General features: G+C 34.0%; 1 protein-coding gene across 3 annotated transcripts in view; it reads left to right on the forward strand.

The window, feature by feature from the left end:
- DMXL1 (Dmx like 1) overlaps positions 1-26,629 on the forward strand; it is a 132,766-nt gene that overhangs the window by 97,218 nt on the left and 8,919 nt on the right. For 2 of the 3 annotated variants that reach the window (XM_049648429.1, XM_049648427.1), the window contains 8 exons: positions 2,577-2,639; positions 12,547-12,633; positions 14,982-15,103; positions 15,472-15,613; positions 19,269-19,329; positions 20,833-20,960; positions 24,137-24,229; positions 25,824-25,915. In XM_049648429.1, coding sequence (XP_049504386.1) covers positions 2,577-2,639; positions 12,547-12,633; positions 14,982-15,103; positions 15,472-15,613; positions 19,269-19,329; positions 20,833-20,960; positions 24,137-24,229; positions 25,824-25,915 — 788 coding nt within the window. The remainder of the gene's footprint in view (positions 1-2,576; positions 2,640-12,546; positions 12,634-14,981; positions 15,104-15,471; positions 15,614-19,268; positions 19,330-20,832; positions 20,961-24,136; positions 24,230-25,823; positions 25,916-26,629) is intronic. The other variant, XM_049648428.1, reaches the window with a different exon arrangement.

A 26,629-nucleotide genomic window follows, 5' to 3' on the forward strand; every position in this document is an offset into this window, starting at 1 on the left:
TCAAGACCCTCAACTGGTGTCTGGATCGTATTTTGAGAAGCACTGAACTAGTCTGAAAGCAAGTTTTGTATGGTTCTTGAAGTGGGGGGGGGGGGGGGGGAAGGTATTTCACTTGGAGAAATAAGGAAGTAGAACGGCTTTTTTTCCTGATTTTTAAAAAAAAATTTTTACTTGAGTGTAGTGAACATACAATGTTACATTAATTTCAGGTGTACACCATAGTGACTCAGCATATTTATACATTAAAGTGGCTTCTTACTAGACAAGTTAGCAAAAAGCAAGATGGCATATAATAACTTTAATGAAAAACAGAAAAATTACATAGATCTGATGGGCTCTCGGTTTAAGCACTATTTTATAAGAGGCAACTGTGGGTGCTGATACTTAGCATTCATCTGGTTATGTAAATATATTTGAATTAGCCAAGCCAGGAAACAAAATACATAATTTTTTGCAACTTAGAAAACTTGTGAAATATGTATCTTAGGATAACATTGAAATCTAAGCCAACAATAGATAAAATAGATAGAATAAATAAAAGTAGTTTTATTTAACTTTCCTATCTTAAATATTTAGTATATGAATTACCATTAAACAGTTCAAGAAAATTTTGGGATAAGTAAAATTAAAAATGTAATGGATCAGAGACTAATTAATTAGGGTGTGTTCATTTGTGAGGTAATGTTTCTGATTTTATTTTAAATATATCTTTGAATAAAATAATGTATTACAAGTTACAGCATTTCCATAATAGTGAATAAAGCCCTCCTTCTTTATACACTTTATACCTGCTTACTGTGGAAAAAGTATGTTTACTGTGCTTGTTATTTCTTGGGTTTCTCTGACCTACCTTGTATAGGTATAGATGTACCAAATCATTTTTTGTACAAAAAATGTACAAAATCATTTTTTAAAGAACATGGCCATATTTGATTAATATAGTTGTAAATATAAAAAACATTTCTCTACTGCTGATATAGGGAATTTGGAATATAGGTATTTGGGAAATTAAATAATTCTCAAAACAAAATAAAAAATTGTTCACCACCAGATTGTCTAGTTGAATCCGGAAATAGAACCACTAAGGGAGGGGAGTAGCATAACTAAGCCAGATACATGAGGAAGAACAGCAGGGAAATGAGTACAACAACACCTTTTAAATTCCTTTGCTGTTTTACTTTGAGTTTTCTTTCAGAGTTCGATGATACCTTAAGAAAATTTTAATTTTTTTGTTAGTAATTAAATGCATGCTTATGAATGTTGGACTGAGAGAAAGCTTTGTAATTAGTGAGCTAAATATTTTCTCTGAATTTTAGGGGTTTTTTTCCTGCAAAATTAATTTGGAATATTTTAACCGGTAGATCTTATTTACTTAAAACTTGGCATCATTAATGGTAGTTATTAGAAATTAATTGCTACTGCATTATTGTTTTATTCTTCATGTTTTATTCTTCACTTTTTAAAAATAGTGACATTTTGATAAAGAGAATATGAAAATGAAAACTTTGTATGGTGAACCACAGATGGGATGGAATTAAATAGAATATTAACTCTATAAAGTTAGTATAATGTTTAGTCTTTACTGGCAAGTTGATTAGCTTGTTCTTGATGTTAACAAAATTATCTTCCATGTCTTTTTTTTATAAAATGATGATTATATTTAAATAGTTTGAGTCCAGATCACTGTGACTTTTCATATAGTTAGGAAATAGATACATGACAGGCTCTGTATTTTGGATGGGAGAATTTTGAGATGGTTTCTTTATTCCTTATGTGTGTGAAAATGAAATTTTCTCCATCTGATGTTTAAATCCTGGTGTATGCTCAGATCTTTTCTTTTCCTATACTGCGTTTTTAAAATAAAAGATCTTTCCTTTTTATACTTGGAAATTGAATACAGATGGCTGCAAATGAACTATATCTGAATGATCCCCAGCCAGAAAAAAATACTTGACAGCTATCATCTTTGTCCCCACTTTGGATTTCTGTTTTCTTTCATTTTCTGAGAACCAGAGGTCTTGAACCAGTTTTTTCTAATATCCCCTTTTTAGCAGGATGTGTGCCTCCAAGCAGTTTATTATTTCTGGCTAAATCAAGAGAAGGAGAGAATTAGAAACCTAGAAATTAAAAGTTTCTAATCAGGAGGTTTTCCTGAGGAGTGAGGTACCATAATGGAGACAAGGCATAGTAGCATATGTGAAAGAGAACAATTTGACTTTAATTTTCAGCTGAGAGTACTGTGGATCAGTAGCTCTGAAATTTGTAATATTAAGAAGTTGGGGCTCAATTTTGCTTTAATGTCAACATTTCAAAATAAGTAAGTTAAAATTTCTTGCAAGGGCAAATAAAATTTATGGTGGTGGTTAATGAGTTCTGAGGGATTCAGTTTTGCCCAGCCTTATCCATGCACCTCCACATGTGCTTCTTTTAAGATGTATGAACTTGAAAAATAACAACTCAGTCCAGTGTTGTTTTCTAGTAAATTTAGTTTAAAATATTATAAAAATATCCCCGGTATTTTGCATGTTATATCTCGTCTTTACTCTTTGTCATGTGGTTATTCTTTCTTGATGAAGTCATTAGAGGACAACTGTGAAACCATCAAAAATTCTATGGTGGAGGAGCCAAACATCAATAAGGTACAAAATATCATTCAACTAAAATGAGAAATTGCATTCTTTCACAAGAAAAACACATTGTTTGCATTTGAGTTTTGAACCGGACTTTGTTTCCAGTGCAATTAAATTATTGTTCCCTCAGATTATTCTTACTTGATTTCAGTAGCTTAAATATGCAATCATAAAAATTGTTTCTGTTTTGTTAATAAGAGAATGCAATTTTAAAGAGAGTTGAATGTAACCTGTTTTGGCTACACATTTTTTTGAGTAAATGCTACTGAAGTTCTTAATAAGGTGTATTACAATAGCCATTGTAGAATTGTAGCAGTATTGTTCTGTTTTACAAGTGTCATTTTGGAAGTTAACAATGTCTTCTGTGATGTTAGTTCCTTAAAATATATCAGATGCTAAATGTAGCATTTATTGTGCTGGTAGGAATAGCACATAGCACATTGCCTTGTGTGTAGCAATTTCTGCTAACACTTGAGAACAGAGCAAGAATGGTAGGAATTGGTGTAATCATGAAATATCTCCCAAATGTTCTATGATCATATATTCAAATGTGAGTTTTATTAAATTGACATTTAACTCACTCATGTGTTTCTTACTCTGATTTTAAGACCATCTCAACAAAGTAATTTTTAGAGGAAAACTTTCTTGAAGATAATTTTTTAAGGTTACTAATTCCCCCTGCTAATTCTTTTCCAAAGAAATTCTTCTAGTTAAAATAAGAAAAATAATTCTGTATAATTAATAAAAAAGACTGATTAGCTGTCAAGTGTATATTATAACTCAAGTTTGGCAAAATAAATATATTTAGTCCATACTTTGGAAATGTCTAATGGCCTTTGGCAATTTTGAAAGAATATAGTTGAAACTTTTAATCAGTTAACAATAATTCCTTGCCTAAGTTATCATTAATTACTAGTCTGTACATTATCATGAAATCTCATCCAAATATTTTAATAAATATTAAATATTTATAATTATATTAATAAATTTAATAAATATAATCAGAATGTGGTATTTCTATAGTCATCACATTACATTCAAAGGTAGTCCTTCTGTGTGTTTAGTTAACATCAACCATTTTTGGCCAGGATTTTCCAAACATCTGCTATAATTTTGTTTTAAATAGCTTTATCGTGTATACCTGACTTAAAATAACTGCACATATTTATTAAAGTATAGTTTGATTAATCTTGGAGTATGTATACACTGGTAAAGCCATCACCACAACCAAGAAAATGAATATAGTCATCACTCCCAAAACTTTAATCTCTTTCTTACTCCTTTCTTTTTTTCATCTGTGCCTTCTTCCTGTACAAGCAGCTACCAATCTGCTTCTTCATATTATAGATTAGCTTGCATTTTCTGGAATTTTATGTAAATGGAATCATACAATGTATGCTTTTTCCCATAGCATAATTATTTTGATATTCCTCCATGTTGGATATTTCATTAATTCATTCTTGTTTATCGCTGAGGTGTGTTCATTGTATAGCTGTACCATAATTTGTTTATTCTTTTATGTGTGGATGACCACTTGAGCTCTTTCCATTTCAGAACTGTTTCAAATAAGAAAGCTCACATTAGTCATATACAGGTCCCTTTGGTGGGGCGTATGCTTTCATTTCTCTTGTGCAAATGCTTAGGAGTGGAATGGCCAGATTTTATTGTATGTGTGTGGTTAACTTTTTGAGAAACTACTCAAGTATTTTCCAAGGTGATGGTACCCTTTTATATTCCCAGCAGCAGTACATGGTATCTCAGTTGCTTTACCTCCTCACCAGGGCGTGGTATGGTCAGCCTTTTTATTTTAGCCATTCTAGTAGGTGTGTACTAGTTTTAATTTACTTTGACCATCTTCCGTGTGCTTTTTTATATCATTTGTATAATTTTTTGGTTGAAGTGTGTTTTCAAATGTCTTTTTTTTTTTTTTTTTTTGATTGGGTTGTTTTCTTGACAGAGTTTTAACAGTTCTTTTTATTTTTTAAATAAGTGGTGTATCACATTTGCAGATATTTTCTCCTACTCGCATGTCTTTTGATTCTCTACAATTTCTTTTAAACTGAGAAGTTTTTAATTGATACATTGAACCTCATCAAAATTTGTTTTGTGTGTGGATGTTCTTTTTGGTGTCATATTTAAGAAGTCTTTGCCTAACCTAAAAATCACAAAGATTTTCTCCACCTCTGCTCTAGTGTTAGTTTTACAATTAGTGAAGACTACTTCCATTACCACAGCTGTCCAGTTAAAAACAGAAATCTAAAACTCTGCCCTACAAAGAAATTATAACACGAAGGCAGTGTTTAAATCCTACAAAAAATTTTTTTGAGTCAATTTTTTAATATGAGTAGAAAGTATAGATTGCAGTTGCTTTTTTCTTTTTCCATGTGTGTATCAGTTGTTCACCACTGTTTAATGAAAAAGTTTATCTTTTCCTCCACTGAATTGCCTTTTCCTCCTTTTAAAAAAACCAGTTGACACGGTGCCTGGGTGGGGTGGCTCAGTCGGTTAGGTTAAGCGTCTGCTCTTTGCTGACAACTGAAAGCCTGGAGCCTGCTTTGAATTCTGTGTCTCCCTCTCTCTCTTTCCTTCCCTGCTCGCACTCTGGCTCCCTCTCTCAAAAATAAAGGTGAAAAAAAATTAACAAAACAAAACAGTTGACCTATGTGTATTAGGGACTCTGTTTTGGACTATTGATCTATTTATCTTTATCCTAATCTCCCACTGTCTTACTGCACTGGCTAGAACTTTCAGTCCCATGTTGAACAGAAATGGTGAAAGCAGACATTTTTATCTTGTTCCTGATCTTGAAGAAAAGCATTGCGTCTTTTGTCATTAAGTATGCTGTATTCTATAGGGTTATTATAGATACCCTTTATAAGATTGAGGAGGTTTCTTTCTGTTCCTAGCTTGTTGAAAATTTTTAATCGTAATAGTTGCTGGATTTTGTCACCTCTCTTTTCTGTTGTTGTTACCACTGAGATGTTCGTATGGTTTTTCTTATTTTAGTCTGTAAATATGACTAAATACGTTGATGGATTTGTTTGATGTTAAACAAACCTTGCATTCTCTGGCTAAGCTTCATTTGGTCGTGCTGTATTTGTTATTTTTTTTTTATATATTGGTATATTTGTTAAAATTCTTGTTAAGATTTTTGCATTTATGTGAACGAATATAAGTTTTCCTATAATGTTTTGGGGTTCTTTTTTTGGTTTTAAACTAAAGCTGGACTCAGAATGTGTTGGGAAATACTCTCTTTAATTTTTTGGGAAAAAAATTGTGTAGAATTAGTATTGTTTCTTACTTAAGTGGTAGAATTCACCAGAGAAACCATCTTGGCTTGGAGTTTTTTATCTACAAATTCAATTTCTTTTTTTTTATTTATTTTTGGGACAGAGAGAGACAGAGCATGAATGGGGGAGGGGCAGAGAGAGAGGGAGACACAGAATCTGAAACAGGCTCCAGGCTCCGAGCCATCAGCCCAGAGCCTGATGCGGGGCTCGAACTCACGGACCGCGAGATCGTGACCTGGCTGAAGTCGGACGCTTAACCGACTGCGCCACCCAGGCGCCCCCAAATTCAATTTCTTTAACATGTAGGGCAAGTCGGGTTATTTATTTCTTCTTGAATGAGCCTTAGTAGTCCATGTCTTTAAAGAAATATGCTTCATTTGGGGTGTCAAATTTATTGGTATAAAATTATTCATAATATTCCCCTATTCTTTTAATATACAAGAAAATTTATGGTGATGTCACCTCTCATTTCACTGCTAGTTTTGGAAACAAAATTACTTCTTGAGTATTTTTATTTCCTAATATTTAGAGTATTTGTTTTCTTTTGTATTCACTTGCCAGCTTACCATTTCCTTCCAATATGCCTTTGATATTGTTTAGATCTCATTTTACTCTGCTGTATTTAATTATATCATTAGAGCAGTGCTGAAGTGCAAGCATTCAGCTTTACATCATAGAAGGTGATAGTAGCTGAAAATCACTAATGAGACCTAGAGTCTCACCTTAGCTTTTCTATAGCTCTGTTGTGGGACCTTGGGCTCTTTACGTCCTTGAAGCCTCATTTACCCTAATGTATAAAACTGGGGTGATAATTTTAAACGTGCTAACTGCTCTAATTAAAATAGTAGTGAAGTCCTGAAGTTAGTCTGTTATGTTCCTCTCTTCTTCAGTTCTTAAAGGAAGGTCTGCAGAACCCGAACATTTTTTAGATCATCACCTGTATAAAATGTTCTCTTTTTACAAATTGTGGTAAAATATACATGTAAAAATTTACCATTTTAGTTGTTTTAAGTGTATAGTTAAGTAGCATTAAGTACATTGACTTTGTTTGCGACCATCAGCACCAAACATCTGCAGAACTTGTTCATATTCCCAAACTGGAGCAGTAGCTCTCCACTTTCTCCATCCCACTTAGCCTAGCCCCAGCTAACTCCCGTCCTCCTTTCTGTCTCTATGAATTTTACTACTCTGGGTGTCTGTGTAAGTGGAAGCATAATATCTTTCGTTTTGTGACTGGCTCATTTGACTTAGCATAACATCTTCAAGCTTCATCCATGTTGTAGTATGTCTCAGAATCTCCTCCCGTTTTAAGGCTAAATAGTATTCCATTGTGTACATGTCACATATATTGTTTATCCAGTCATCTATCAATGGATATTTGGGTTGTTTTCATCTTTTGGGTGCTGTGAGTAATGTTGTTGTGAAAATTGATGTATATATCTGTTTAAGTCTCTGCTTTCAGTTCTTTTGGACACATACCCAGAAATGGAATTGCTGTCATCTGTGGTAATTCTTTCTTTTTTGATCTGTATAATCTCTTAAAATCTCTTCCAGTACTAATATTTGGATTCTTTTTTCCTCATGAATCCAGCCCAATCATATTTTATTTTATTTATTTTTAAATTTACATCCAAGTTAGCGTATAGTGCAACAGTGATTTCAGGAGTAGATTCCTTAGTGCCCCTTACCGATTTAGCCCATCCCCCCTCCCACACCCCGTCCAGTAACCCTCTCTTTGTTCTCCATATTTATGAGTCTCTTATGTTTTGTCCCCCTCCCTGTTTTTATATTATTTTTGCTTCCCTTCCCTATGTTCATGTGTTTTGTATGTTCAAGTCCTCCTGTGAGTGAAGTGCTATGATATTTGTCTTTCTCTGACTAATTTCACTTAGCACAGTACCCTCTAGTTCTATCCACATAGTTGGAAATGGCAAGATTTCATTCTTTTTTGTTGCAGAGTAATATTCCATTGTGTATATATACCATATCTTCTTTATCCATTCATTTGTCGATGGACATTTGCAGCCCAACCAGATTTTAAACCATGGCTTGAAACCTTTCATTAAGGTTTACATTAAACATACATTAAATTTTACATTAAGATAGTATTTATTGTGATTTTTTTTTTTTACTTTGGTTTTATATTGTATGGCCTTTAGCAAATTAAATTATGTTCATAGCTCATACAGGTTCTCTGTTTTGAGCATATCATGTTTCCACTTCCTTTCTTTCCCACCTTAGATTTCATGATTCATCATTCTGAAAAATCCTCAACCCTTTTGTGCCATTCTCTCTATGGTGTATTTGCCTTGAAAATCCCCAAACCTCTTTACATGCAACTCTCTGTCTACTCTGTGCCTTTGTAATAGAACATGAGTTCACTCCTTGATGAGTCACAAACTGCATCAGGTTGCATTTTTGCACAAAGAAAACTTTATTAGCAGCAAATAAGGAGGTTGTGAGGAATGGCTTCCAAAGCCATGATTCCTGGCACAAGAGTGGATGGGTTCCTTTTATTTGGGATTAGGATGAATATTTAGATAGAGAAGCCTTATCATCCTATGTAGGGGCGGGTATAAGGTCACACATGTGCCTTAAGGAAACGTGCCTATACACACATTGTATATTGTATAAGGCTTGTGCTCCTCCTTGGGCAGATATTTTAGTATTATAATGAGGGAAAGGTAGTGATGGGTCATTCTAGAGATCCCTCTATGGTCCATCTGTGTAGTCTGGAGTCAGGGGTTAAGTTCAGACTGGCCTGCCAGTCTTGTCAGGGCAGTTGCTATTGCCAGAGGGGCAGTGTTGACTTCTGTTTGCCTCAGTTAAGAGATAAGCTGGAAGGAAGAGCTTAAGGAAGAAAATATAGGACAAAGGTCAGTGAATACAAGCAAGTGGATAGTAAAGGTCACATCCTGGGGATTAGCTGGTGACATCTTCACCTCAAGAGCTGAACGTGGATGAAGAAAAAGCACAAACAGTGGGGGTTTGCCTTACTTAAAATTTATAGCCACAATTCCCAAATTACCCAACGATCAAAATAAATTACTCTGTAGTACTTGTTTTGTTTTGTTTTGTTTTTCATTCTCCCCACTTTTACTCTCTTTCCTCAAACTTCCAGTCCTCCTTGACTGTTTGCCACCGATGACCTTGTTCTGTCATCAAAATAAATGCAGTCATCGGGAATGTAGACTAATCTTTCCACCACCAAATCTTCTTCAAATGCAGATGTTTCATTAACTTCTCTAACAGTAGATAGACTGTCACTCTTTTGTCCAAAACCAGATCTTCCATTTGTACGCTGATCGTATGGGCTCTTAACCTACCCAAGGACTTTGCTTCAGTAGTTATCCCTCCTCCCCCACCTCTGTCTTCATTAATAAATATTTACCTCTCTGATTACTCTCTACATAAGCAAATATATTTTATTGTCTTTCTTTCAAATAAAAACCAAAAAACCTACCTTTGAATCGGTCTACTATCCCATTGCTTTAATTTCCCTATCTTGTGCTCCTCCTTGGGCAGATATTTTAGTATTATAATGAGGGAATATATATATATAGGCAATATAGGAATATATATAGGCAATTCTATAAATGAATTTTCCTATAAAGTCATTATAGAAGACTTAAAGAATAATGATGCAGACACTCCCTGGAGGAGCCACCCAGTTTAAGAAATAAAATATTATCAATTCATTTGAGTGCCTCTGTGAATCTTCCCCAATGGATTTACCTCCCTATTAACCATGTGTCTCTTTAAACTAGTTAAGTGTTATCTCCAGCCCACTACACTGAGATGTTACTAGTCAAAGTCACCCTTGACTCCCACTATGCTAAATTCAGTAGTTGGTTCTGTCTTCCTTTAATTCAGTGTTTCAGTATCTTTTGATACCGTTGACCACAGCCACCTTCTTAAAACTCTTGCTTCACTTGGTTTCTGTTAACATCATCTTTGATTATTTAGTATTCATACTTGGAAAATGTTTCTTGTTCTGTCTGTTTATTCTGTCAGTATTCCTCTTTCCTAAAACTACTTTCATTTCGAATTGACCTTTTTCCCCCTTTTTTGAAACATGGGGTATACCAGGACTTAGTTCTGTAACATTTTCTATTCCCTATTTTTACTTTCTCTTTGGTTTATCTCATGGTTTAAATATCCTCCATAGGCCGATAACTCTTAAATCTCTCTAGTCCAGTCATTTCCTGAACTCTGGACTTGACTTCTTAATCTAATAGCTACCTCACCCTGAATGTCAAGAGTAGAATTTTCTATCTTCTCATCTTTATCTAAATCCTTACTTTTCCTTCACTTTTGTCTCATTAAATGGTACCTTCACTTACCCAGTTTTTAGGTCTGAAAACTAGGAGTTATACTTGCTTTTTTTTTTTACTCTTACTATAATTTCATTCCATTAGCAAAATTTACCCTAATTCCAACCAACTATCACTACCACCATTGCTACTACCCTAATTAAACCCACCTTTACCTCTTCAGCAACTAAAGTAGCCTGTTGACTGTTTTCTGGCAACCATTCTCACACCCTTTATACTTTACCTCACAACTTGCAGAACTGTCTAAACCCTGCAGTGTCTTCCTAGCTCCAAAATAAAATCTGAACTCTTCATTGTGGCTTTTAAGACTCTTTGCAAACTGAATCCTGCCTGGTATTCAATCTCCAACCACTTGTCATTGTTTTCTAAATTAAATACGTAAGTTTTTGAGATGCTAAATACCATTCCTTCCCTCTCCCTCCACTTGATTTTAAAGCAGGTGATCTTGGGACCACAATATTAAGAAATAATGTTTTATTAAATAAAGATTTTGAGAGGACAGGCATGTATTTTCACATTGAAGAAGCTTTTTAAGTTTATGCCTGCAGGAGCCTTTTCCCCCATCAGGTAAAGTTGGAAAAAGCTCTGCAGCTAAAACTAGTATGTTTCCCCCCACCCACCGGTTACCAGCACATAACATACTCCTCCACTGCCTGCAAACATCATTTGTCTCTCTTTCCAATTTCTTCAAAATCTAGTAGTAGACACTTAGTATACTTTATTTTTTTAGTTTTTTTAAATGCTTATTTATTTTTGAGATATTGCAAGAGACAGAGTGCAAGCAGCAGAGGGGCAGACAGAGGGAGACACAGAATCTGAAGCAGGCTCCAGGCTCTGAGCAGTCAGCCCAGAGCCCAACGCAGGGCCGAACTCACGAATCGTGAGATCACGCCCTAAGCTGAGGCCGGATGCTTAACCAACTGATCCATTCAGGCGTCCTGACACTCAGTATACTTTAGATACCAGATATCATAGATAGGTCACTAAGTTGGGATTTTGTCATAAAATTACAGAATTTGAGATAAGATTTTTGTTAGAAAAGAGGTTGACCCCAAATCAACCAAAATGTTTGGCAAACACTGAAAATCTTTGGTTTGTTATCAGATTGTATTTTAGATTCGAACATCTTTGACATCATTACATCTAGTGACCAGGAGTTTAGTTGGCATAGGATTATTTGAGTTTTTATCTTAGGCGTCTCACCTTTGCAATTCAACAGTCTTTTATATTTGCCATTTAAAAAATACTGCTAATTCTACTCAGTTCTGTTGGTGAAACACTGGACAGGCATTGGTGATGTTTTTATCTAAACTTTGCAGGAATTAAATTTGTTATATTCTTATTTTAGATTAATAACGTCCGCACTTCTCAATGAGTTGTGAACCATTTTATACTAATTCATCTTAAAGAATGAAGGTTAGGGATATAAAATAAGATGAAACACTATCCTGTATTAACATTTTTAATTCTTAATAATTGCCTTCTCTTTTTACCTCTGTTTATTTTAGTAAATACTGATTTATACAGTATTCTCTTCTGAGTTCAAAGGCCTTGTATATACCTTCTTTGGGGTAAGCTAAAGGTCAGATTAGTTCCCTCATCTAAAGTACATTGAATTATGGTTTATTCAGCTATTAAAATGACTACTGACCTAAAATGACTTACTGACCCTGGGGAAATTACTGTGCCTTTCAGGGTTTCAGGTTGTTTGTTTGTTTGTTTGTTTGTTTGTTTGTTTTTATAAATAAAAGCCGTTTTAGACCAGGATTCAGTAAGCTGGCCATATTTGACCTGTTTTTTACAGGCAGTACACTAAGAATGGTACTTATATTTTTAAAAGGTTGTTCTAAAAAAAAAAGAAAAGATAAATATACAACAGTGATCTTCTAAGACGTGCAAAACATATAAAAATATTTACTTTCTGACCTAATATTTATCAAAAGATTATAATACTAAGAAATAGGGTAAACAAATCTTGTTTTAATGATTAGAATGTCTTGATCCTTTAAAGTTAATTCATTGCAGTTAACTTATTGGGAACGTGAGCAATTAAGTTGTATTTTGTATCATCTGTCTTTTTATATATGAAAAGGCAAGCTTGAAAAAGTTTAAATTTCCCCATTCACATGAGTTTTATTTTAGGGATGAGTAGCATGTAAAACAATACCTTTATATATGAAGTATTTAAAAAGTTTCTTTAATTTATGCAAGTATTAAATGACAGATTTGCATATATTATTTTTCCTGTGATTAAAATTACTATATTTTTATGTTCTATTTCCTTCTGTTTAGATAGAAGCAGACTTGGGATATCCTGGAGGTAAAGCAAGGATTATTCACAAGGAATCTGATATCATTACTGCCTTTGCTGTTAATAAAGTAAGTAGATAGACTTTTTTTCTTTGATGACTAAGTATTCATGGTTGAAGAAAGTCCCGTTTTGTCAGTTTATTCAGTATTAGTATTTTTCTGTCTGAAAGCTACTTCCCATTGCCTAAATTGCAATCTGAATAAGTTATTTTATTTTATAAAATGATTATATTGTTTGATAATTATATATTGCATATGTAGGAGATAAAATAATGTTTAATTACTACACAGAGAGAATATCAAGTATTTATATATGCAGTAGCCTTGAGAATTTTATAACACATTACAGCATTTAATCCAAAGAAAAGATTTTTTATTTTCCTTATATGAATATGTTGAATGTGATTACTAATATTAGATCAAATTTGAGCTTTTATATGACTTACAGAAATTCTCTCTCTTTGACTTACAACCGTAGTAGCTGCCTAACTAGTGTTTCTTTTACATTCCTTAGTTTTCTACTCAACATCTTCCTCAAAAGTGTCTGTAAGCTACTTATTGAAGAGATATAACCCTAGATATACAGTAATGTAGGTCAAAAATTAATCATTTTCTTCTTTTCTTTTACCTAAATGCTTTACTGCACAGTTTTATTTATACACACGCGCACAACACACACAAATATATATACTTAAGTATGTATATCTTCTTTTTCAAGTATTCCTAATTTTAAAATAAGTTTTAAATATTATTTAGGTAAATATTCTATGGCATTACCCCTTCATTAATCATTTCACCAGTTGTTTCTCCATCATCCTATTCTGTGTCTTTCTTTCTATTTCTCCTAGGTAGTTCCTTTGTCATTCTGCCCTCATCTTTCCCTGTGTCTTTTGTCTCGTTTCTCTCTTCTACACACCCCCAAACAGTGACTGATTCTGTTGAAGACAAGCAAGTTTGGAAACAGCCCCTTAGCTAGGCAGTTCTCAGTTCTAATATCTATGTAATATGATATATTACAGCCTCTTTTTTTTTTTTTGGATGTATATAAGTAACAAAAAATGAACAATCATCCACATATATAAAATCTATGTTCCACTATATAAGAATAGGGTATCTGTTTAATTTTTATTTCTCCTGATTTATTATTGTTTTACATCTTGCTAAATTTGTAGTTGAGAAACAATACCTTTTGCTTTAAATTGCATTATTTTAAAATGTTGATGAGATTGAACTTTTTCCCATTTATTTAGTTGTGAATTATCTGTGTCATTTTTTCCCCGCATTCAAGCTAGCAAGTTAGCTTTTCAGTTTAACGAATGCTGTAAGACACAGACTCTTGGACCACAGACCATTACAGTTTATTACTAATAGCAGAAGTAGTATCCAGGAATATTAGCATTTATGCTCTGGTTCCCTGTGTTCAAATTACCACAGAGTGGCAGGGAGAAGGTCAAATGATAACTGCACAGAATGGGTTGTATGGTAAGGAAAGGAACATTGAGTTTAGGAAACCTAAATCTCTCTAATGAACATTACATATACCTGCCCTTTGATCTGGAGAGAGACACTGTAGGTATGTAGCCATCCTCCAGAACAAATAGCAGTCAGTAAGTCGCTCAGAAAAGATGGAGAAATGGAGGGACCCGTGGAGAATTCCTTATCCATTCATGTCTGGGATATTCATTTTTTTTGTTTTAGTTTGTATTAGCATTTTACATAGTGGAAATATTAACCTCGTTTTCTCTTTGCTGTCAGTATCCTTTCATTTTCTCTTTTAGAAGTGTATATTTTCAGTTCATAGATGGTTAAAATTTTAGGTCATTTAATCTCACCAGCATTTAATTTATGATTTATTCTGGCATACGTCCCCACTCTTTTTCTACTCCCTGCATCTCTTCTTTGTGACCATTTCTCAAATTGTGTTTTTCTTGTCTAGGACTGAAAAGCTTTAAGTGAAAGTGTTACTACCTTATTTGAATAATGCACCATTATTTTAGTGTGATGTTCCTTATTTCCCTCACCTTTTTCTACCTTCTAGAGCTTCTGTCTTTTTTCAACAGCTCCTTCAAATTTCTGAACTGTGTCAAAACCTTGGGGAGATTGTACCATACTAGCAAACTGGAAAGACAATGATGGGAGAAGAAATAAAGTAGTATATGTGTTACCATGTAGAGGAGGCTTTCTGTTAGATGCTCTTGAATTCTTTGAACATAAACATATCTCCAAGATCAAGCTGAAAATTATTACACTCAAGATTTAATTATTAGAATTAATTTTATAGAGTCGTTGGTGAAAATGCTATCTTTTCTGTATCTTAAAGTTACCATTTCTAGGGGCTATTTTGTAGTTTCCATTTTCAGAAGTAGCGCATATGCATGCTTTTTTATTTAAAAGTTACCATATGATTTGTTTTTCAGGCAAATAGAAACTGCATAGCAATTGCTTCAAGCCATGATGTTCAAGAGCTGGATGTTTCTGGAATTCTGGCTACACAGATCTATACTTGGGTAGATGATGATACTGAAATGGAAAACAAAGGGTACTTTTATACTTTGTTTTTATTCAGTAACATTGTGTTAAAAATGATGATATCCACAGGACTGTAACTTTCAAAAGATATTTAGAGTAATATTCCTAGATTGTAAATACAATGGTTGCCAATATGCAAAAGAGTGCAAAGGGGGTGGCAGGAACTTTAAAGAAAGGAATTGAGAGTTAGAAGAGAATAAAGTGAGAGGACCTAAAATTGTTCACATATGAAGTTACTGTCTTTGAGTTGGGGGTTAAGAGCTGAAGAAAATTAATTTTGGAGGGAAATAGAAAATCATATATTAGAGCTTTCATGTATAACAGAAGAAATGAAGAACTGATGGGATTGCTTTCATTCCGGTTGACATTCTTTTGTAGATCAGAAGATTTCTTGGTTATACATGCTCGGGATGATTTAACAGCTGTGCAAGGTACAACCCCATATACACACAGCAATCCCGGCACTCCGATCAATATGCCATGGCTTGGAAGTACACAGACCGGCAGAGGAGCCTCTGTGGTACGTCAAGTTAAAAATGTAGTGCATAAATGTCCTTTTTTCCCCTCTAGCTTAATGGAGTAGGGGTGATCTAAACATATTTTTGAAAAATTCCCAACTTTTTAGTAAGTCATAATTACTGGAAATTATAAATTTTGATTATGAAGAACAACATGTTTCCTCTTGAAAAAGATAAAATGATTTTAAATAAATAATTTAAAATACAAGGAGTTGCGTTTTATGTAATTATTTGGAACTTATTGGTACACATCAGCCTCAGCAAGCTAAGATCTAGGGTCAAATCCTGCTTTTTTTTTTTCAACATTTTTTTTCAACATTTTTTAAAAACTTTTTTTAAACATTTATTTTTTATTGAGAGACAGAGAGACGCAGGGGACGGGTACACAGAGGGGGAGACACAGAATCCGAAGTAGGCTCCAGGCTCTGAGGTGTCAGCACAGAGCCCGATGTGGGGCTCGAAGTCACAAACTGCGAGATCATGACCTGAGCCGAAGTCGGTGGCTTAACCGACTGAGTCCCCCAGATGCCCCTGGGTCAAATCCTGCTTACCAGCTGTTTCTGTATAGACAGCCTGCTTAAGGATAGTGTTTACATTTTTCAGTGCTACAGGAAGAGTCAAAAGAAGAGTGGTATTTTGTGACACATAAAAATGATATGAAATTAGATTTCATTGTCTATAAGTAAAGTTTTATTGGAACATAGCCACAGTAATTTGTTTATATTTTGTCTGAGGATTTTCTTGAGCCCTGAGTAAGATGTGATCCATGTGTAAACCTCCATGAGATTCTTTTATTAATACTTAATGATACATAGAGTCAGAGAAACCCAGCACCAGTAATTCTTTCAGTGGCTCTCTGGGGGTGAGGTTATTTTCAGTTTCCTAATTCCTACAGTATTCTTTCCTTGGCCTCCCCCACCAAACTTTTTTACTAAGGGTAATTATTTAAGTAAAGGCTTAATCATCTTTAATAATACCTGACAGTGTTTTATATTCATGTAGTTCTGTCAGTCATATAACCTTATTTTTTGTCATATAACCCTTTTATTCTTTGAGGTATCTGTTGAGATGGCTGTTATAACTACTCCTGCTTACCATTTTTTAGATGAAGGTTGAGTTCCAAGAAGGTCTAGTGATTTAACTTAGGTCATTATCTCAAATCTGTGGTAGAGCTTATTATATTAAAGTCTTCTGTTCCTCTTAGCTCGTGGATTTCAGGTAGGAGTGTTTTAAGTATTGAAGAATTTGAAAAGCAATATAGTAATTATTCAACTCAAATGACTTGGTCATTTATAGTTCATTTGTTTCAACTGACAGATATATTAAAATACATTAATTATAAAACTTACTGATATTACCATCTTTTAAAGGGAAACTTAAAGAGAATATACAAAATATAGACATAAAAGACCATTTTTCCAACTCCAGTTTCAGACAATGTATTACAGCTTTTCCTGTAACAGATTTCTTGCTGGTCTCTGATTCCATACTTTCTCCCTCTGTTCTGTATATAGCGGCCAGAGTTGGTGTTTCCTAAGCATCATTTAGGTTGTCACTCCACTGTTTATTTTACTTGTTTGATTGATTTTTAAGTAGGCTCCATCCCTATTGTGGGGTTTGAACTCATGACCCAGAGATTAAGAGTCACATGCTCTCTTACTCCGGTGTTTAAAACTTTCAAATTTCCTGGTACAGCTTTAAAAAAACAAGTCCCTAACATGGCGCTAAGGTCCTGTGTGATTCGACCCCTGCCAGTTTCTGCAGCCTCGTCCTCTGTTCACTCTATACCTGATTCACTTTGCTCTGCTTACAGTGGCCTTGTCTCCATCTCTGGAAGCATGAAGTGCACTGCCCTGTCCACAGCCTTTGCCATGCTTGCTGCTTCAAATACTCTTTTTTTCTTTTTGACCTTTCAGATCTCAACTCACATTCCCAGAAATTTCCCTTGCTTCCTTAGTGACAGCATCTGCTCCTCTCTCCCCTCCCTGTAGTCACTCAGTATCATATTATCCCATTTTATCATATTTATGGCCTTTATCAGTTTTGATATTATCTGTTTATTATTTAGTTGTCTTTTTTGGGTAACGTTTATTTATTTAGTTTGAGAATGAGCATGTGAACAGGGGAGAGGCAGAGGGGGGGGGGAGAAGAAGACAGAGAATCCCAAGCAGGTTCCGCTGTGTCAGTGCATAGCCTGACGTGGGGCTCGAACAAAGGAACTGTGCGATCACGACCTGAGCCAAGATCAAGAGTCAGATGTTTAGGACATTGAGTCACCCCAGCAGCCTTTTCTTTCGTTGTCTTTTTTAATGGTGTAAGTTCCCTGAGAGATTACATTATGCCTCCCTTAGACACTGATGATCTCTAACCAGAATAGTGTTTAACATATAGTCAGTGCTCAGAAAATACTTGTTTATACTCCAAAGCATTATAATACAGAAATTTACCTTTGTCATTCCTGTTAGGACTGAATTTTCTTTCTGTCTGCATCTTATAAGGACATGTTTTTAATGGAGATGATCGTGATTTGTAAGCATAATGAGCTGAACGAGCCCCATTTCATTAAGTAAAAGACCCAGTATAATACAATGGTTGTTTTTTATATGGATCTTCTAAAATAAGTAACAATTTATTTCCTTTATAATGTTCTGTACATGCTCTGAGAGATTTTTTAAACCTCTATTTATGTATTTTTTTACTTAGGGTTTTTCTTGGATACTTTAGTCGAAGGAAAAAGAACAGGAGTATTTAAGCATTTCTTAATTAAAAGGAACATGAGATTTCAACACGAAATTTACTAAACAAAAGAAACATTCAGCAAGTTTTCTTTTTTTGTGGAGGATTAATAAAATATTTTCTTTACTGATTTATTCAATTACAAATTCGAACAAAAAAGAATAGTTGTCATGACCAACTTCTGCTTTGGGAATATAATTACAACCATAAACACCTTTCAGTGTTTTTGTCCTTCACTATTTGTGCTGTCCTGCTCTCTTCCCTCCCTACCAAATCCCCACTTTACTCGCAACTTCAGTGTAATGCGAAGTTTAAAATTCACAAGACAACAAAAAAATCTACTCAAGACTGATGCTACAAACCTAGGATAGCATATAATTATACTTATGGTGCTATATAAATAGGAATTGTTCTATTAATTAAAATTATCCCTTTAATTTTGCATATTTATTCTTATTTGACAGGCTACTTAAATCATTCAAAGCATGACTTAAAAATGGATAGCTAAACAATTCCAAACTAGCAATTAAAAATTTATACAATTTCTGTTTACCTCTTTTTTTTTTTCACATGCTTCTGCCTGTCTTTTTAACCTTATACTATTCAGGATTATTCCAATAAATTTAATGGGATCAGAAAAGAATTGGCAAGAAAGGGGGTAAGAGTAAATTCTCAAGGTGAATTTGTTCTTAGAGCCTTGTCAGTGATGCAGAAAATGTATGTATACTTAAATGTAAGAGAGCTGAGCTATTAAGTTTAATTTCTGCTAACCGTGCTTGGTATTTTTAGCACCCATAATGGTAGTTATGGAATCACATAAAAATAAATAAATAAATGTTATTCGAATTTCCTGTCACAGTTTGTATCTTTAATACTACTTTCTGGCATAACTATAGAAGAACAATTTTTCTTTCTTAACAGATGATTAAGAAAGCCATTAATAATGTCAGAAGAATGACTTCTCATCCAACTCTTCCGTACTGTAAGTTGATCATAATTAGCCAGTGTTCTAAGCAGTTTAAAGGAAGCTTTTAGTTTCAATTGAAAGATAGTCAAGTATTTTACTTTTCTTGTAGAGAATGTGTGCTAGTAAATAAAATCTTCATTTCAAAATTAGATAAAAATAGAAAAAGATATTTTCTGGAATTAATAGAGAAGGCTAACTTGATGCAGTAAATTTTTACCATTTTGACTGCGTATTTCTAAGTTAGCACATTTTATTTTTGAACATTACTGGTTATTATTTTAATAGGATCACTCCCATATTTTATTAAGTAAATTAGAATGATATTGTGGTCACTTATTGCCTCATCATAATCAGTTTGTATTTTATTAATATTTTGTCCATTTGCCTTTTATCAGATACACTAATTAATAGTAAGCATAGGAAATGGTTAGTCGTAAGTTCTTATACACTCAGGCAGGATATGTTATTTTCAGTTAATTATTTCAGTTATAGTAATAAGCATAGTGCATGTTAATTAAGAGGTATTCATGTCCCTTCAATTTAACATATAAAAAAATTTTACTACTTTTTTTTATGAGGGATACTCTGATAACATACAGTTGACAAAACCAGTGTCCTTTTCTTCTTCACTGTTCTAAGTGCCACAAGCACCTGTTTTCCAAATTATATGCCATATCTAACAAAAGGATTCAAGGGTTTATATTTAAAATGAAGAGAGTAACTTTTGTTACTTATACTAAAGGTATAAAATAATCTAAAAATTAATCAGTGTTTTTACTACATTGGATACCACCTTACCACTGATAATTATACTTAACATAAATTGAGTCCTACATGTTAGGCATATTTCTAAATGATGTATATGGTTTATCTCATTTCCTTCTAACAGCTGTCCATTAAATTATATATCATTATTCCCCTTTTACAGGACAATATGAAATAGGCTCAGGGAGATTAAATAGGTCCTAGTATCACCAAATTAGGAATTGGCAAAGTAAAGAATTAATAGTTATTTAGCTTATTCATATTCCTCAGTGAAACATACAACATATATTTGAGCTATCCGGTCAATCAGAATAAGTATTAGAAGTGATATCTTTCTTTACCATGCATGACGTTCAAGACTTCCTATAATCTTTTTTTTCCCACAGAAAATGTATACATTTAAACATTAATAGTATGACTGATAAGAAATGACTCATTTGTACACCCAAGGATTTGTTAACTGGTTATTGTACAAAGTATTTATTAAAGGCTGTTAAAACCTCTTTGAGATAATTTCAAAAGGAATAAAATCCTTAGAGGTCTGATTTAATTGCTTCTGCCATGTAGTGTTTAGTCAAATGAAAGTCATCATAAAACTGTTTTTAAGATTCAAAATATTCAATTGAAATTTCATAACAATTGACTGTGATTTATTTCATAGGTGTCTCTGTCATAAAGGTTTGCACATTGGATTCACAAATTAACTTACCAAAGATTCCTGTAATAAATTGACAATATTTGTCCTTTTTGCAGATCTGACAGGAGCTCAAGATGGAAGTGTCAGAATGTTTGAATGGGGCCATTCTCAACAAATAACCTGTTTTCGATCTGGTGGCAATTCAAGAGTTACAAGAATGAGATTTAACTATCAAGGAAACAAGGTAGCATATGAAAATGTAAATGGGAATATGGTTTGATTATGTTAGAGGTTTATAAATGTTACTAGTCTGGGTTTCTGAAGAGAACAGCTCAGTGAACTTACGATAAAGTAGTAATCCATATGAATTCTGTTTTATAAAATTCTTCCCCAAGAACACTTAATGTTCAATTGGTTCTTTCTGGAACAACATTGTGTGTGTGTGTGTGTGTGTGTGTGTGAGTGTATGTGTATGTCTGTATATATATCCATTAAAATTCACTTAAGTGATGCTTAAGGACCAAATGATTATAGGACCACCATATATTACACATTTTTTATAAAATACTTGTACTTTCTTTGTCCTCTGGAACCTAATCACAGTACGGACAAGTAGTGAGTAAAATCTGGGGGCTTATTAGAAATACAGATTACTTACTCTACTGCAGACCTACTGAATCGCTATCTGCATTTTAATCAGATTCTTTTGTGATTTATACCTACATTAAACTTTTGAGGACTGCTTTAGAACAGGGCATCAACAAATTATGACCTAGCCATATGTTTTGTAAATAAAGTTTTACTAGAACACAGCTACCTCACTCATTATTTGTTTTCATGACTACTTTTCTACTACAACAGTGGAGTTCAGGAAAGCAAAGACTTTATAGATAGCAAGCCTACTATATGCCCCTTTAAGAAAAAGTTTGCCGGCCCTGCTATAGAACTTGTACTGTCTTCACTTCGCACAGTCCTGTTTTCAGCTGACTGCCTCTCTGCTCCCCTTGCATCTCACTGTCCCTTTGAACAACAATTAAAGGAGAAGTCGGGCTGCTCTTTATCTTCAGAGCCATGCTTCACGGAAAACACACAGGGGCGTCTCAGATGGGACATCTTGCTTTTCCTTTCTTTCCTCTCAACTTGCAAACCTTCAACCCCCCTCATGTGTTGCTCGTATCATGGTGCGCTGCAGTCTTTTTGCCTACCATATTCATCACTTAGCTCTCTTACCATTTCACAAAAGTCAATGACAATTTTTTCATGTAGCTATGAAACAAAGTTTGAGAGAATGTGGATTCTTAATATCAGTTAGCAACGTTCTTTACCCTTTAATGGGAAATTGAGGGTACTTAATCTAGAAGCTTTTAGAGTACTACTGTAATTTCATTTGTGTAACGTATGGCTCGTGCTTTTTTACTGTTACTATTATATTGCTCCTTAACTAGTCCCTGTACCTCAACCCTTACCTTTCTAAGGCATCCTTCATGATGCCAGCACGGTTCCATAACAAATAACATAGTTACATAACTACATTATAAGGGAGATGAACATGACTGTTGAAGAGCCTTTCAAGGCTCCTTATTATATATGAAACCAATATTCTGTTAAAAAAATTTTTTTTAACGTTTCTTTATTTTTGAGACAGAGACAGAGCATGAATGGGGGGAGGGTCAGAGAGAGAGGGAGACACAGAATCAGAAGCAGGCTCCAGGTTCTGAGCTGTCAGCACAGAGCCCGACGCGGGGCTTGAACTCACGGACCGCCTGAGCTGAAGTCGGACGCTTAACCGACTGAGCCACCCATGTGCCCCTGAAGCCAATATTCTTTACCTTGCCGTTCAGTACCTTCTACAGTCTGAATTATTCTATAGACTTAACACTCAGTATAGCCTTCCACTTAACACTCAGTATAGCCTTCCACATACGCTATTTTAAAGCACAGAAAACTGTTTTCCATTGCCTACCCGAGTATATTTAACAGTCAACTTACCATTCATTTACCTTGGCCATGATGGAGCCAAATAGCATAACAACTAAGCATGCTATCTCCCTTAGTAGGCAAGGCTACTACAGTAAATAGAACAGATGACAGTAATGCTGATCATTTTGTCAATTATGAACAGAAATGGGCTACCAGAACTCATTGAGCCTAAAATAGGCATTAAGCAGAGTAAATGACCTGTGAGAAACAATTTTCAGGAAGATACTACATTCTTTTTTATTATTCAATAAAAAAAAATTTTTTTTATGTTTATTTACTTGTGAGAGTGAGAGAAACAGAGCATGAGCAGGGGAGGGAGACACAGAATCCAAAGCAGGCTCCAGGCTCTGAGCTGTCAGCACAGAGCCCAATGAGGGACTCAAACCCATGAGCTGTGAGATCGTGACGTGAGCCAAAGTTGGATGCCTAACCAACTGAGCCACCCAGGTGCCCCTTCATCTGCCAATTTTAAATGATGTCATTTGATAAAGCTTTCCCATTTCTAGATACATATTGTACTTAAATACTCAAAGATATATGTATCAGAATATTTAAAGCAGCACTTTGTAATCAGGAAAATTAGAAACTATAAGGGAGAAGTTTTCAAAAGTTATAATACAACTATATAGTGTAATACAGCACAAGAATGAAGTAGATTAAATGTACTGATGTGAAAAGATGGCCATAATAAGTCAAAAATGTAATTGTGGAATTGTGTATTTATTATTATTTTAATTTTTTTTTTTAAAAACCCTATATGTGTGCATGTTTGAATAATCAGAGAATAAATCTGAAATGGAACACCTTAGATTGTTAATAGTTGCCAGATATGGAGATGGGAGAAGGCAGGAGTTCAGAATAGACATTTATTTTATAAACTGTTAAGTAACATTATTTTTGTAATCTAAAGAAAAAAATGTTTACTCTTATTCATCCTTCTAGATTTGTGACATATACTTCCCCATTGTATAATTTTGACATTTTCCCTCTGAAATTACCTTGAGTTTCCATAGTAGGAATTCATTTACTGTAAAAATCTGTGTTTCATTTTACTTTCTACTGTTGTTTGCATGTTTTCCTTACTGAATATTCTAGAAGTCCTTATTTTGTCTTTTTGAAAATGAACACTTTTCTATTTTATATACCCTAAAAGTTTGTCACATGTCTTAATGTGTAAATCCAGTATCCTATTTTTTGAGTACTTTTAGAGAATATATAGACTATGCTGTTGGTTAGTATAATACAATGTGTCTGTTTGTTTCTTCTGTGTCACCTGGAACTTTTTTTAAGCAGCAGCTAAATGTTTTTCTGGACTAGATCCATGTGTAGGTGAAGTAAAAGTCAATTTATCAATTAAATGTTTAAGATCAAAATAGGAGATTCACAGTGAAGGTATGGGTAGATATGTACTTAATACTTAAAATTTTTTTTTTCTCTAAGTTTGGAATAGTTGATGCTGATGGATATTTAAGCCTGTATCAGACAAACTGGAAATGTTGTCCAGTAACTGGAAGCATGCCTAAGCCATACCTGGTAAGCCAAATTTTCTTACCTTTAAACTTTTTTCAATTTTTATTTTAAGGAAAACAAGAATATATGTTTGAGGCAATAAATATTAAAGCCAAAATGTAGTTCTGTGTATTCAGTCACTTTACTATAAACTCCTGTCCTTGTATTATGTGAAAATTAATCTGTGAGGTCTTGGTCTCTAGTGCCTTGGAAGACTAACTTGTATAGAACAAACATGGTACCTCCAGAGACCCATGTGACCTGTGGGTTACTCAAGCCCTTTTCCAGCCTCACTGAGCTGCAGTAAAGATTATACGTAAAAAGAGTGATCATCAGATCATCAGTCTGTGGTTTTTCTGCAATTGGTCCCCTGTGAACAAAGTGGAAAGGATATGTGATAGCTGGTACTATTATTTTCTTGTCTATGTCTTTGGAAAAAAAGAAAGAAAGAAACAACTGATGATCTCTATTCAGGACTGCACAAGCTTCATGAACCTCCTGTAGCTTCACAGAGCAATGAGTTTGGGGGCAAAAAAAACCCACTGAGTTTGTATTTAATATATTCTTTAGTGAAGCCCTTTATAGGACTAAGCAGTACCTATTAAAAAAAAAATCAAGAAATGGGTTAAGGTTCTGGTAATTCACTCAAGGTTAGATTCTGGAATACAGTACCGATCTAAGTAAAAGCAAGCAAAGCAGAGAGGGCTGGTGAGGTATTTGAAAAGAATTTTTTTTTTTTTTTTAAAGAAAACCAACATAAGGTTTAAATATGTAAATTTACATTCCCTAAGGGGCTGCCTTTTTTTTTTTTTTAACATCTAAAAAGATAAATTGGATTGAAAATGTACATTATTGGCTTTGTGGGGTTAAAGTACATTTTGTTTGTTTTAAGGACTTATGATCATCCAGCTCCAGTGATGGTCAGATGGAATGGGGAAGTGACTCAAAGGAAAAATATTTGATGTGATAATTTTGACATACTTAAGTCATTTTCTTTGAAGAGAAATATCTGAACACATAAAACTTGGAAGACTTTATAATTTGCTAAACCTCTCATATTAAGTCACTGTTACTGGAATATTCAGAAATGTAAAATTTCTGAATTTGTTGACTCTTAATATGTTTTTATTCACATATTTGAAAAATTATTTAAAAGCTTAAATATTTCTGAAAATAATTCATTCTCAGATAATCTAAAATTCTGGTTTTTTTCTAAGAGACAAATTTTCACAAATATTCTAAGAAATATTTAACGTTTAACCTCCTTTTGTTTTCTTTTTAACTTTTAGATGAACAAAAGCAAAAGGTCTCATAAGAATTTATAATGCAGCTTATTTATATGGTCCAGGGAAAGTGCATGTGAGAGAGAGAGAGAGGGAAAGAGGAGGAGGGACAAAACAAATGTGACAAAATGTTAAAAATTGGTGAATCTTGGTAAAGGATATATGAGAATTCTCTGTTTTACTCTTGAAACTTGTCTACAAGTTCAGGGTGAAAAAAAGATACAAGGGGATTTAAGTAAGCCACACATTACATGATCCCTTTTGGTGAATGCATCCACTTGGTTATAAAATTGTTACTGACAGCAATAACATTTGTTTCTTCATAACCATTCCAGACCTGGCAGTGTCATAACAAAACAGCCAATGATTTTGTCTTCGTTAGTTCCTCCTCTTTGATAGCTACAGCTGGTCTTTCAACTGACAATAGGTAAGAGATTGTAACTGAAATGTAAGTGTGTGTCTCTATAGCTCAGCTTTATTTCTTATTTGCTTTATGTTCTTATATCTCAAGATTGTTTTCAGAATTGTGCTTTTCAATATTTTTATTATAAAGATTTCCTTCTTAGAGCATTTTTAGTGTTCTAATTGTAAGGACAAGGAAATTCTGGTGGCATTAAAAACAACATCCGTTCCTTCTGTATTTTTAATATTCTGATGTTTTTTACTTTAAGACTTAAAGAGAAAAATGATTTGATAGTGAAATTAATTTTTCTCCATATTATTCCTTATGTGTTAAGAAAGCTTGAGGCAAAGGAAAGAACCATTATTTCTTGACCTTGCTCTTCTGTTAATCCTCACAGTGGCTCTCTTAGATAGATATTACCAGTGTTTCATGATAACGAGAAACTCAAAGACCTCTTTGAGTTGTACGACAGATAGTAAGTGGCAGCCTGTCCACATTTCCCCCAAAACCTTAAATAGGTAAGAAAATGTCTCCTCCTGCCTCCGTCTCCACACCCCCGTGTTTTACTTCCCTCACACAGCTGAGTTCTGAGGTAAATGTCTACTGAGGTTGCTGAGTTTTTCCATTTATTTGTGAGGCCTCACTTTGCACTAGAAATTGGATTGTAAGAATATGGAGTCTCCAGCCCATCTGCCATAGAAATCCTTACATATATTTGTGTCTCTTCTGTAACTCATA

This window comes from Panthera uncia (genome assembly GCF_023721935.1).
Source record: "Panthera uncia isolate 11264 chromosome A1 unlocalized genomic scaffold, Puncia_PCG_1.0 HiC_scaffold_17, whole genome shotgun sequence".
NCBI lineage: Eukaryota > Metazoa > Chordata > Mammalia > Carnivora > Felidae > Panthera > Panthera uncia.